We start from the raw sequence: 12,419 nt of genomic DNA, 5'->3' as shown, positions 1-12,419 counted from the left end.
CTTTCTCTAGTTGCGGCGAGCGGGGGCTACTCTTCGTTGCAGTGTGCGGGCTTCTCATTGCGGTGGCTTCTATTGTTGTGGAGCACGGGCTCTAGGCGCACGGGCTTCAGTAGTTGTGGCATGTGGGCTCAGTAGTTGTGGCTCGTGGGCTCTAGAGCGCAGGCTCCGTAGTGGTGGCACATGGGCTTAGTTGCTCCGCAGCATGTGGGATCTTCCCGGACCAGGGCTCGAACCTGTGTCCCCTGCGTTGGCAGGTGGATTCTTAACCACTGTGCCACCAGGGAAGTCCCCCCTTACACTCTTGACTTCAGAAACTGGCACCAGCCAGTTAAGGCACTATGCCAACGAACAAGAATCCATTGATGTACAGGGCACTATGGAGTCCAAACACCAAAAAGATAAAGTCTTACAAACAAAGAGGAAATCGTACACTGAACTTTCTGGGGAGAGAGAAGGTGCTACAGCAACCAACCACCCACATCTCACCGGCTAACTGGCAGTTAAAGTTCTGCACACCCACCTCTTCATCCATAAAATCTTCGGGACCAGAAACAGATTTGTCTGCTCTGTTCTGTCGTGAAGACACGAAGGAAGAGGGTGTCCATCCTTGAAAGAAAAGCGTTTAGAACATTACAATCCCAGATGGTATTTTGGTTTATAACCAAATAATTAAGTAACACATGTGGACCTGAAACCTCCAATAACTACAAAACTCTTAGCTACTTCTCATCTCACTGCTCACATAGACACAATTAGGCCACATAAACTTCTTATTAAGCCCCATACGCCCTGTTGTCAGAACTTAGTGGATACAGTAAGGTTGCCCCATAAGAATTTGCAACCAAGAGAAATAAAACGATACATTGAAAGTTAAACTGTGAAAGGAACACAAGTAGATCTCAGCAAAAAAGATGCAAGGTCACCTTATAAGGCAGGACCACTCTGAGACCACCAGGACAGCAATATACACCAACATACTAACATATCAAAGAAACAGTATGTCAGGGTACATTAGTCAGCCATGAAAGGATTCCACCTGGTTAGTCTAAGGGCAGGTGATGACCATACCAGGCCCCCAATTCCATCAAATACCTGAGTCCTATAACTAACACCCCTGTGCCTCACCCATGGTAACCAAGCATGTGCTGTGCCTACAGAGAGAAAATGCCCCAGAGGTCAAATGTATCTGTAACCCTCTAAGATACACTTTCTTAGCTTTCTCTAAGAGTGGCACACCTCCTTCTGACTTCCTACCAGAGTCTTGGGGAGCTGAGGAGTATGGGGCAGACCTATTCTTGGTAGATGGGTAGAGCAGCCTTGTAGGCCAACTTGGGAGAAACCCCAGGACAGTGAAGACCAGCTCTTCCAGGCGATACCCTGGCCCAGCACCTTCCTCCACTTTGGATGTCTATAGTCTTTGCCCTGTATCTGCACAGGACCTGAATCTGTCACTCTTAATGGTAAAGAGATATTCCACTGTGTTAACATATCACAGTCTACTTGTGATGACTAATCATTTGAGCTGGTCTTACTTTTCAATTATAATATACAGCACAGCCATAATTATAACAATCAGCAATGTATTCGTGTACTTCTTTCTTCAAAAATTCTACTGCCATTTTTAACATTTTAATAAGTGTGCTACTTTAATAGTGCCTTAGTTACCTTACTTTGCTTTTCTTAATAATAAGGCTGAATATTCCACGTAGCATTTCTATCTCCTCTGGAGTAAACTGTTCAAATACTTTGATCATTTGCTCATTGAACTGATCTTTATACATTCTGGATACTGAACTTTAACCATCTTATTTACCCTATTTTTCTTACATGCCTTCCCCCACCCCTTTCTTGTATTGTTTTTCATCTTTATTTTACTATTGTCATTTTTTCTTAGATTTATTTATTATTTTTATTTATTTATTTATTTATTTTTATTTTTGGCTGCGTTGGGTGTTAGTTTCCACATGTGGGATCTTTCGCTGTGGCGTGTGGGCTTCTCTCTAGCTGTGGCGCATGGACTCCAGGGTGCGTGGACTCTGTAGTTGTGGTACACGGGCTTAGTTGCCCCGTGGCCATGTGGGATCTTAGTTTCCTGACCAGGGATCGAACCCGTGTCCCCCTGCATTGTAAGGCGGATTCTTTACCACTGGACCACCAGGGAAGTCCCTACTATCATTGTTATGTATGAGTTACTTTTAAAAATATATACGAAAGATCTGGCTCATCTTGTTCTTAATAATTGCTATGTGAGTTAATCAGTCATCCTCATTTGTATTTGATATATATAAGACATTTTCTTCCAGTTTCTGCGTTAAAATGTTTTTTAAAAACACACATTACTTTTTTTTTTTTTTGCTGTGCTGCGCAGCATGCGGGATCTTAGTTCCCCAACCAGGGATTGAACCCGTGCCCCCTGCAGTGGAAGCCTGCCAGGGAATTCCCAACATATATTACTTTAAACAATACAGAATTTATTATATTGCATAATGTGAAAAATTTGACTGACTTTTCTCCAGGTGGAGAACATGTACTGACAAGTGATGCTGTGGAACCCAGTGTTGGGACCCACAGGGTCCTCAGCCACAAAACAGCTGGGACACCTGCCCTCCTTAGGCACTGAGTCATGTGAGACAATGATTACCTGAGTGAATCTGTGTGAGAGCACTGAGTGTGTGGCAAGATACAGTATAAAACAGAAGTCCTTATTATCACCTAATCATTTGGTTATGACGTACCTATTTTTTTTCTTTAAAGTCAAAGAAAACTCTCTCACCTTCAGGTTGTAATCAATGAACAACACACAAGTTGTCTCTGGAAACATTGCAAACATTCAAAGAACACAAAAGACTACAGTGTATGTACTAAAATGTTTTTAAAAGTTTTTTTAAAAGGGAGAGGTGAGGGAGGGGAGCAAAACTCCTACGGTATTTCAATCATTTGCTTTAGCGATATAGTAGCTACAAGCAGGAAAATCCTACCTTCTTTTGAGCCAACGGTGTTGAAGTAACCAGCAGAGAAACCTCCACTGAAGGCTCCATGAAATCGTTTATACCTTCCTTTTTCGTCTCTGACAGTCTGATCCTGAAGAGAAATTGGTTTCTTTGGTCTCTCGCCTGAAAAAATAATATTTTGAATGGGACAGAAGGTGATGGTGGGTTAGAGAGGATTTAAGGAAAAGATCATTTCTTTAACATAATGCATTGTTCACTTCTTGTAACTTCAAATATAACAAGTTTAATTAAGTTGCTATTCCTAGACCTTAGTAACTGATGTAGTTTAGAAAACAATATCTCTTATTTTTATTAGAAATATGTTTTAGCAAAAATGGCCTGCTTTTCCCACTAAATTCCATTATGAAAACTGAATTATTGGGTGAAGAGTTCAGAGACGGAGGTGAAATCTGCTGGCAGTAAAGTAGGCAAGCTGCTGGGGTGGCACATGGTGTGCAGAGGTTTACAGCAAGGGACACACTTCTATATCTCTTCTAGAAATTCACAGCATCCCCGATTCCAGAATTTTTCCATTGGCATTGCCCATTTTCCCCAAATCTTGAGTTTCCTTATTTCTGGGACTCTCCTGATGTCATAATTACTGTTCTTTAAGCTTATTCCTTTACTTACTTGGCTGAAAAGGGCTGGGGTGCTAAATAACACCAGCGAAAAGGAACTTAAACATTTTAGGCTCACCTAAAAATTTCCTTAGGTTTCAAGTTTCATGACACAAACTACTGCCTAATTTTATCAGTTCTAATTAAAACTTCTTAATCTATTTAAAACAAAAAGTAACCATCAAGTTATTTTCAAACATTCACTACTGAAAGCAAGTTAGACAGTAATTAAGCTCTTGGGGTTGAGAGTCACGGCACTCTGGATTTTAAAGCTAAGCCCACCTTTACTAGGGACTTTGGTCATCTTAGCCTCTCTGTGCCTCGATTTCCTCATCTGTAAAATGGGACATTAATAGTAATATCTATTTCATAGAGTTGTTATGCAAATTGGATCAGATAATGCCTGTAAAATGCTTAGCAAAAAGAGGGACCCACAATAAACACATATAAAGTACTAGCTGCTCTTTTTTTAAATTTATTTTATTTATGTATTTTTTATTATTTTTCTGGCTGCGTCGGGTCTTAGTTGCAGCACACGGGGATCTTTGTTGCGGCATGTGGGGTCTTTTGTTGAGGTGCATGGGCTTCTCTCTAGTTGTGGCGTGTGGGTTTTCTCTTCTCTAGTTGTGGCACAGGGCTCCAGGGCACGTGGGCTCTGTAGTTTGCGGCACGCGGGCTCTCTCGTTGAGGCGCGCGCGCTCAGTAGTTGTGGCGCTCGGGCTTAGTTGTCCCGCGGCATGTGGGATCTTAGTTCCCTGACCAGGGATCGAACCTGCGTTCCCTGCATTGTAAGGCGGATTCTTTACCACTGGGCCACCAGGGAAGTCCCCTAGCTGCAATTGCTGTTATAGTAATAGTAGTACATACAGTAGGTAAGATGTATCCTAAAGCCCATGTATACCTGTTACTTCAATAATTAAGCCAGTTACTACTTGCGGATAGTGGAACAGAAAGTAAAGAAATGTCTAGCCTCATAGTCCTAAATTCTTACTTGTAGCTTACGGAGGCTTTAGGTCATTTCTAGAATATAACCCACAGCAGGGTAATCAAGAGGGTTCTGAAGACAGGAGATCTGGGTTCAAATCCCCCTACCCTCCTACTTGCTAGCTTTGTGATTATAGGCAAGTTTTTTGATCTCTCTAAGCCCCAGTCTCCACAACTATAAAATTAGGATAATAACCGAAGTCACCTTGTAGGATGGTGCCGAGGATTAAAAACCACGCGCAGAGAACTGAGCACAGCCCCTGGCCATAGCAAAGCTTGGTTAATATCACTACAATTTCATTTCATTCTAAAGAACTGAATTACAACTCAGGTCCCACAGTCCAAGATTTTCACCATTTCTTAGAAAATACAGTACACATGCTCCTTTACTGCACGTGCACCTGGCATGATTCCTGGCTAAGGTGGAGTTCCTCAACCTCAGCGCTATTGACAGTTTGTACTGGATAATTCTTAATTGTGGGGGACTGTCTTGTACAGTGGTTAGCAGCATCCCTAGCCTGTCACACTAGATGCCAGTAACGCCCCCATCCCGAAAAAGCATGACAACCAAAAATGTCTCCAGACATTGCCAAATGTCCCTTGTGGGGGAAATTCATCCTTGGTTGAGAACCACTGGGTTAAGGGGAGAGAGGACAGGTCCTGCCAATGCAAGGTTCTGTTCTTGCTCTGTTCTCCAGGTACTCCTGAGCTGAAAGGGGAGATAAGATCTGCAGACAACTAGGTAGAACCGGACAGCAGATGATGAGGGCCAAGCAGTGTGGCTGACCAGGTCCCACAGGGCTCCTGAGGAGGAGGAGCCGCCTCTAACCACAGCACAGGAAAACTCCAGGGAGGAAGTGGCATTTTAGCCAGGTCCTATTATAATTACTGTTACTAATAGTATTATCTCATTTATCATACCCTGATAAGGATGCTCTGATTAAGTAAGTGCCCTAAGGTCCACGGCTAATAAGCACAAAGCTGAAATCAGATCTCAACTCTGCCTCCAAGTCAGGGACACAACCCATTCTGTCCTTTACTTGTTCCCCACCACAAGTTTACTGAGGGCCTTTCCGTGGAAGCAGCCCTGTTCTAGATGCTGGGTGTGGAAAACTGAATACAACTCCGTCCCTGTTCCCAGGGCACTCCGAGCCCAGCAGAGGAGACCTGCATATATAGGAACTGTTCTGACAATGTTCAAGGTCCACAACATCAGAGTCACCCAGAGGCGTGAGCAGCATTTGATAGCTGCACATAGGGACACAATTCCCCACAGAGGCATTAATTCCATCAGTAAACAGTAAACAGGAGGTCGAAAAGGGGAAGGTCAGATGTTTAAGAAAGTAGTCTAGTCTGACTGGAGGACAGGGAAGGCACAGAAGATGGAACCAAAAGGGCAGATAGTGCAGTGGGCCTGGAACACAGTGCTGCAGGGTCTGGGGTATGTCCTGTGGGTGACTGGGAGCCACAGATAGTTTTAAGTGGGAGAGTCACAACATCAAGGAAGAAGAAAATGGTCCTAAATTAATCTGAGTGCAGGATGAGCAGATGATGAGGAGAATTCTACAGCCAAGTGAATGTATCTAAGGGAAGATTAGATAAGCACTGAGGCACCTTCCTTCCAGGCCAGAGGGCCTATGTGTCTATGAGTCTGTATGTAACAGATCAGCCACTCTCTTACCCAATAAAACTTTCTGTCAGGGCCAGCAACTTTAATTAAGTAATGGAGTCCCTCCTCTACCAATGTTTGTCTAACCTGTCACTAGAACTTCAAAGTAGGAGGTATAAGTGATTATTGGTCTAGTATGTTACATTGTAAAATGTAGTTAGAGTGTGTTTTAACTTCAAAGTGCTTAGGAAACAATGGATCAATCCTCAAAAACACCTAGTACTGAGAAGTTAAAGGGTAATTTTAGGCCGGGGGGCGGGGGGGGGGGGGGGGGGGGGGGGGAATCCATTCTACTTCAAGAGCCTGGCTAGACCATTAGGCTCCATCACAGATTTTATACACCATCAAAACAGGAAGAATTAGAAAAATATAGGTCAAATAGTTGAAGACTTACAATATGTCACTTCACAAGGAAACAACTGTGAGACCAGAAATATAGAAATGACACAAACTCCTGCTTGGCAGGGTTGTAATAACCTCCACCCATGCATGTTTAACCCTGTCCTCTTCCTGCATACCGAAATTCTAACCAGCTTTCAAGGGGTCCCATCCTGCCTTCTCAGGTTTCCCTGTTAGCTTGTGTAGGTTATTTCCTCTCTACATCACATACTTTAGCACTTGTGAACCTCATACTTTTGTTCTCAACTAGATTTGAAACCCCTCAAATTAAGAATCTTTGTCAACCAATTCCTTGACACCACGGGATGATGTGTTTGTTAATAAAGCTAATGTGAGCTTAGATTGTGGTAAAGAAATACAGTCTAAAATGAAGGACATACTAATAATGGCCCCAGTCTACCCACACTCTGGTCCCAAGCTTGAAGAAAGCTCCGACAAATTAGGGTTGAGGGGACTTTAAACTTAATTTATTAGAAAACTGAGTGTGGTACAGAGATGTCTTAGAGGAAATGCAAGGGGTGTCTTTAAACACATAAGAAGCTTTCAGGAGACTAGCATTTCTCTGTCTTTTGTAAGCAGACAGTAGGAACAGGGCCAGCATCTGGCATAAGTTTCTAATGATTAGAACTGTTTGTAGGGAATAAGAGGGTAATCAGGGGCAACGTCCCAGAAGGACAACCAACCTGACACGATGTGGTCAGGGTAGGAAAAAAGGAGAGTCTGCAAATAACTCCTAGCCCACCAAACTTCCTTTGTCTTTCCCACAGGGCTAGCACTGCCATCAGACCTTACTAGCCATCCAATACATGCTTTACGAAACAAATCAAGTCGTTAAGTGGATCAGACCAGAAACACAGGGGAGAATCTTGCTTCATCTTGCACTCACCCCCACATTCCACCAGCGAGTCGGGTCAGCTCTGCTTTCAAAGCACATCTCAACTCACCACTACTTAACCACCGCCACCATCATCGCCTGGCCTCTTTTTGCTAATCTCCCTGCTTCACTCCTACCCACCCCCAACCCGCCTACCCTCAAAATCGAGGACAGAATAATCTGAAAAATATACATCCCTCCTTTGTGTAACCCCCTCCCCCATGACTCTTCTACACTTAGTATTAAAATCCAAACTCCCTGACCATACCAACTAAGACTCAACCCCCGCCTCCCCCTCTGACATCATCTTCTACCAGCCTCCCCCTGGTGCTGTCTGCTCCACCCACATCAGTCCTGCCTGTCCCTCAATTTGCCAAACTGGCTCCGACTTCAGAGCCTTTACACTTGCTGTTCGCTTCGCCTGAAATGCTCTTCCCCCAAATCTTCGTACGGTTGCTTCCTTTCTCTGTTTCAAGGCTGAGCTCAAACGTCCTCTCCTAGGAAAAACATTGCCTGACCACCGCTCTTCCCCTACCCCCGCTCTCACACGAGCCTGTTTGTCATCTTTCTTCTTCCCATCCCTCCGGGCCTCCCATCCGTCCCTGCAAAACGTGAGCACCCCGCAAGCACAGTGCACGCCTCTCCGGTCGCTGTTCCCAGAGCCCGTAGCAGGCGAGCCTTTCCCCCGGTGCCAGACAAGGTCTGGCACAGAGTTGTGCGTTTTTGCCCCGAATCCTGGACCCCCGGCCTGTTTTCCACAGGCCCCGGCGACGAATGTAGCCCGCACCTTCTTCCAGCAGCTCCAGGCCCGTCCCATAGCTGACCAAATCCTCGTCACTGTCTCTATCCAGCGCCGCCATCCTGCTCCCTTCCGGGCCTCGCCCCCTCGCTACGGAGGCCTCAATGGGCAAAATGCCTTCCGCGCTTTAATCTCCGCGAACCGCAGCGAAGCTCTAAGCGCAGGTGGCGGAAAGTGCTCACGCCGCCCGGCAAGCTTCTCTCGGATCTGCGCCGGGTGGTTCTCAAACCCGTCCTGTGGGAGGCGGACCCCGGCAGGAGTTGTCTCGGAGGCTTTGGCTGCCACGACATCCCATCCTAGCTCCACCATGTGCCGGTCAGGAGGAGGCGCCTGGGAGAAGGTGGAAGGCACTCCGCTGTCGAGCTGCAGGGGTGGTTCTCCGCGAAGTCTGCCCACCCCACACCCCTCCCCAACCCGGTCCGTGCTCTTCCCCCACTTCCCCTGCCGGCAGACCCTGCTCCCCTCAGTCCTACCCCTGCCATCTGCGGGAACTTGCCTGTACTCCCAGATAGACACACGCACTCTGTATATGTCACCCTTAGGTTGACGTAAGTGGAGTCCCCTTCCAGACCTCTGAAAGGATTCAGACAGGGGAACCCTGATGCCCACGGTGAAGGTAGCTTGGGACAACACTTGGTCAATGAGGAAAATAAAGGAAGAAGAGATTAAAAGAAAAAGAGAAGGAAAGGGGGCGCGTGGTGGGGGCAGAGGAAAACAGGAATTAAGAGAAAAATAAAATAAGAAAGAAATTTGAAAAGAGAACGAAGAAAACGAGAAAGGAGAAAGAAAATGCAAGCGGACAAGCAAAAGGCTGCTGTGACGTGGGGTGAGGGACGCTGAGGGCTCCCTTATTGAAGCTAAAGAAACAAACATCTGTCCAATAGGGTGCTGTTATCCCACTGCAAACCTCCTTCTTACAGAAGAGAGAAACGAAGCCCGGGTCTGCAAAATGAGGGTCAGAAGTCTGTGTGAGTGAGAATCCGTAGCATGTTGCTAAAATGTCCCTCCTACCCGTCCCCCAGGCCTCCTGAATCAGAATCTCTGGGATTGGGATTGTTTCTTGAGCATTCCAAGCACACTCTGGACTCAAGGCCTTTGCATTCACTGTTCCCACTGATTGGAATACTACAAGCATGATTCATTGCCTCACTTGCTTCAGGTCTCTGCTCAGAGGTTACTTACTCAGCGAAAACTTTTCTGACCCTATTCTAAAAAACAACCCCTATCACCCCCTACCCTACTATATATTTTCCACAACATTTGTCACCTTATATAATTTGATTTACCTATTTATATGTCTATTGTCTTTCTCTCCCAATGGAATGGAATGTAAGCTCCCCTTGGAACGTAAGCTCCAAGAAGACAGATCTGAGCCAGTTTTTCTTTCTTCCTTTGCTGTATCCTCAGAGCTTGGAACAGTGCTTGGAATGTAGTAAGCACTCAATAAGTAATTTGAAGAAAAGAATGAAGAACTAATTAAATAAGTCATGGTACATGACTTTAAAAAAAAAAATTATTTTAGGGACTTCCCTGGTGGTCCAGTGGTAAGGAATCCATCCGCCGTCCAATGCAGGGGACGCGGATTCGATCCCTGGTCGGGGAACTAAGATCCCACATGCCCCGGGGCAGCTACTGAGCCCGCGAACCACAACTAGAGAGAGAGAAAACCCCATGCCACAACTAGAGAGAAGCCTGGGCACCGCAACGAAAGATCCCGCATGCCTCAGTGAAGATCCCACGTGCCGCGACTAAGACCCGATGCAGCCAAAAATAAATAAATAAATAAATAAATCTTTAAAAAAAAAAAAGACTGAGGTCCCAATGCAGGGGGCACAGATTCGATCCCTGATCAAGGAACTAAGATCCCTGCATGCCTCACAGCAAGGCCAAAAAAAATTATTTTAAAAAGACAACCTCAAAATTTTTGGCAAGTTTCTGGTCGAAAAGTGGAGTCTATGTCCCCTTCCTTGAATCTAAGCTCCATGACTGCTTGACCAAAAGAATACAGTGAAACTGACAATATAACATTTCCCACACCCAAGCTTGAAGAAACTGGTAGCAGGAATTCCCTGGTGTTCCAGTGGTTAGGACTCGGTGCTTTCACTGTAGGGGCTGGGATTCGATCCCTGGTCAGAGAACTAAGATCACACAAGCCATCCGGCATGGCCAAAAAGAAAAAGAAAAAAGAAAAAAAGAAACTGGTAGCTCCAACTTTCTGTTTCTTGGGATGCTGGACCTTGGAACCCAACCTCCATTCTGTGAGGAAGCCCAGGCCATGAAGTGAGGCTACGTGTAGGTATTCCAGCCTATGACCCAGCTGAAGTTCCAGTTAACAATCAGTATCAATCACCAGACACGTGAGCAAGGAAGATTCAAAATGACTCCAGTTCCAGCAGCCATCTGACTACAGCTGCATGAGAGACCACAAGCAAGAACCTTTTAGCTGAGTACAGCCACCTCTGGAACCACGAGAGGTAATAATAAAATGATTGTTCTTGTTTGGAGCCATTAAGATTTGCAGTAATTTGTTAACAGCAATAGTAACTGGAACAACCTATATGATAGAATACTGTAAAGCATTTTAAAATGCTGGTGGGGTATATCTCCAACATATGATGTTAAATGAGCAAAACAGGGGGTGAGACGGAGTACACAGGATGCTGCCATTTATATTAAAAGAAAACATATTACATCCACAATGTAGGGACACAATAGACCCACAAATATGCTATATCTCCAGTGAACTCCCCAAAGAATCTGATAACAGTGGTTGCCACTGATCAAAGGAAATCACAGCAGGAGGGATACATGTATACAGCATTGTACGCCTTGAATTTTTGTTTTGAGCTACATCCATAGTATTCTTTCCAAAACATTTTTATGTCAGTGTCTTAGTTTTCATTTTAAAGGTTTTTGTATGTATTAGCCCTTTTCCTGCCTTGAGAAATTTAATGTACTAAAGAGAAAGCATCTTTGTTTACTGAAGCCCTGCAGGGTCCCAGCATCACCCTTTGATCATCATGTGAATAAATGTAGATATTGAAAGTAAAGAAGGTTGGGGGTTAACCCATACAGCCAGACAAATCATGAAGGTCCGTGATTTTATTTCTGAATTACCCCAAATAATTTTCTTACAGCTTATAGCTTCTAAAGAGGCGAGAAAAACCCAATAAATTTATTACTGAGAGTTTACTTAATTAGATTTCTGACAATCACTGCATTTAGTGAAACAGTAATGGGACTTCCCTGGTGGTCCAGTGGGTAAGACTCTGCACTCCCAATGAGGGCGGGGTGGGGCCCGGGTTTGAACCCTGGTCGAGGAACCAGATCCTGCATGCATGCCACAACTATGAGTCCACATGCCACAACTAAGAGTCCGCATGCAGCAAATAAGAGCCGTGTGCTGCCACGAAGATCCCACGTGCTGCAACGAAGACCTGGCACAGCCAAAATAAATAAATAAATATTTAAAAAACAAAACAAAATAAAAACAATAATTACCAACCTTTCTGACTCCAGATCTTCAGAAGGAACGGCTGGATGCTTCATCTGCAACCCTGGTCACTTATTACCCAATACTCCTGATTCTTGGCAGTAGGAACCCCTAAACAATGTGTTTTGTGTGTGTGTGTGTGTGTTTTACATCTTTATTGGAGTATAATTGTTTTACACTGGTGTGTTAGTTTCTGCTGTATAACAAAGTGAATCAGCTATACATATACATAAATCCCCATATCTCCTCCCTCTTGCGTCTCCCTCCCACCCTCCCTATCCCACACCTCTAGGTGGACACAAAAGGAGCTGATCTCCCTGTGCTATGCGGCTGCTTCCCACTTGCTATCTATTTTACATTTGGTAGTGTGTATATGTCCATGCCACTCTCTCAACAATGTGTTTTTATGCAAAACTGTAGAAGCTTAAACACCACATACCCTTCCTTTCTTATTCAGACAGGCAAGAAAGCACAAATCTCAGGAAACTGCCCAATAGGAAGATGGGCTGAATCATCTGGGTAGGGAGTAATTTGTTCCTATGGTCCACATATCAGTGCTGGCAGTGGGATGGTCACTCATGACACACAAAGAAA

The 12,419-nt window shown here is 44.8% G+C and overlaps 1 protein-coding gene across 1 annotated transcript in view; it reads right to left on the bottom strand.

Moving 5' to 3' along the window:
• Nucleotides 1-8,421, bottom strand: part of GPATCH1 (G-patch domain containing 1) — a 43,281-nt gene extending 34,860 nt beyond the window's left edge. The window contains exons 1-3 of the mRNA XM_061172790.1: nt 8,321-8,421; nt 2,979-3,113; nt 521-606 (exon numbers count right to left, since the gene is read on the bottom strand). Of these exons, the coding sequence (XP_061028773.1) occupies nt 521-606; nt 2,979-3,113; nt 8,321-8,393 (294 nt within the window). The 5' untranslated portion in view covers nt 8,394-8,421. The remainder of the gene's footprint in view (nt 1-520; nt 607-2,978; nt 3,114-8,320) is intronic.
• Nucleotides 8,422-12,419: the final 3,998 nt, after the last annotated feature.

This window comes from Eubalaena glacialis, chromosome 18 (assembly GCF_028564815.1).
Source record: "Eubalaena glacialis isolate mEubGla1 chromosome 18, mEubGla1.1.hap2.+ XY, whole genome shotgun sequence".
In the NCBI taxonomy this organism is placed as follows: Eukaryota; Metazoa; Chordata; class Mammalia; order Artiodactyla; family Balaenidae; genus Eubalaena; species Eubalaena glacialis.
The sequence above is the reverse complement of the archived record's forward strand: the minus strand, read 5'-3'. Positions and strand labels throughout refer to the sequence as shown.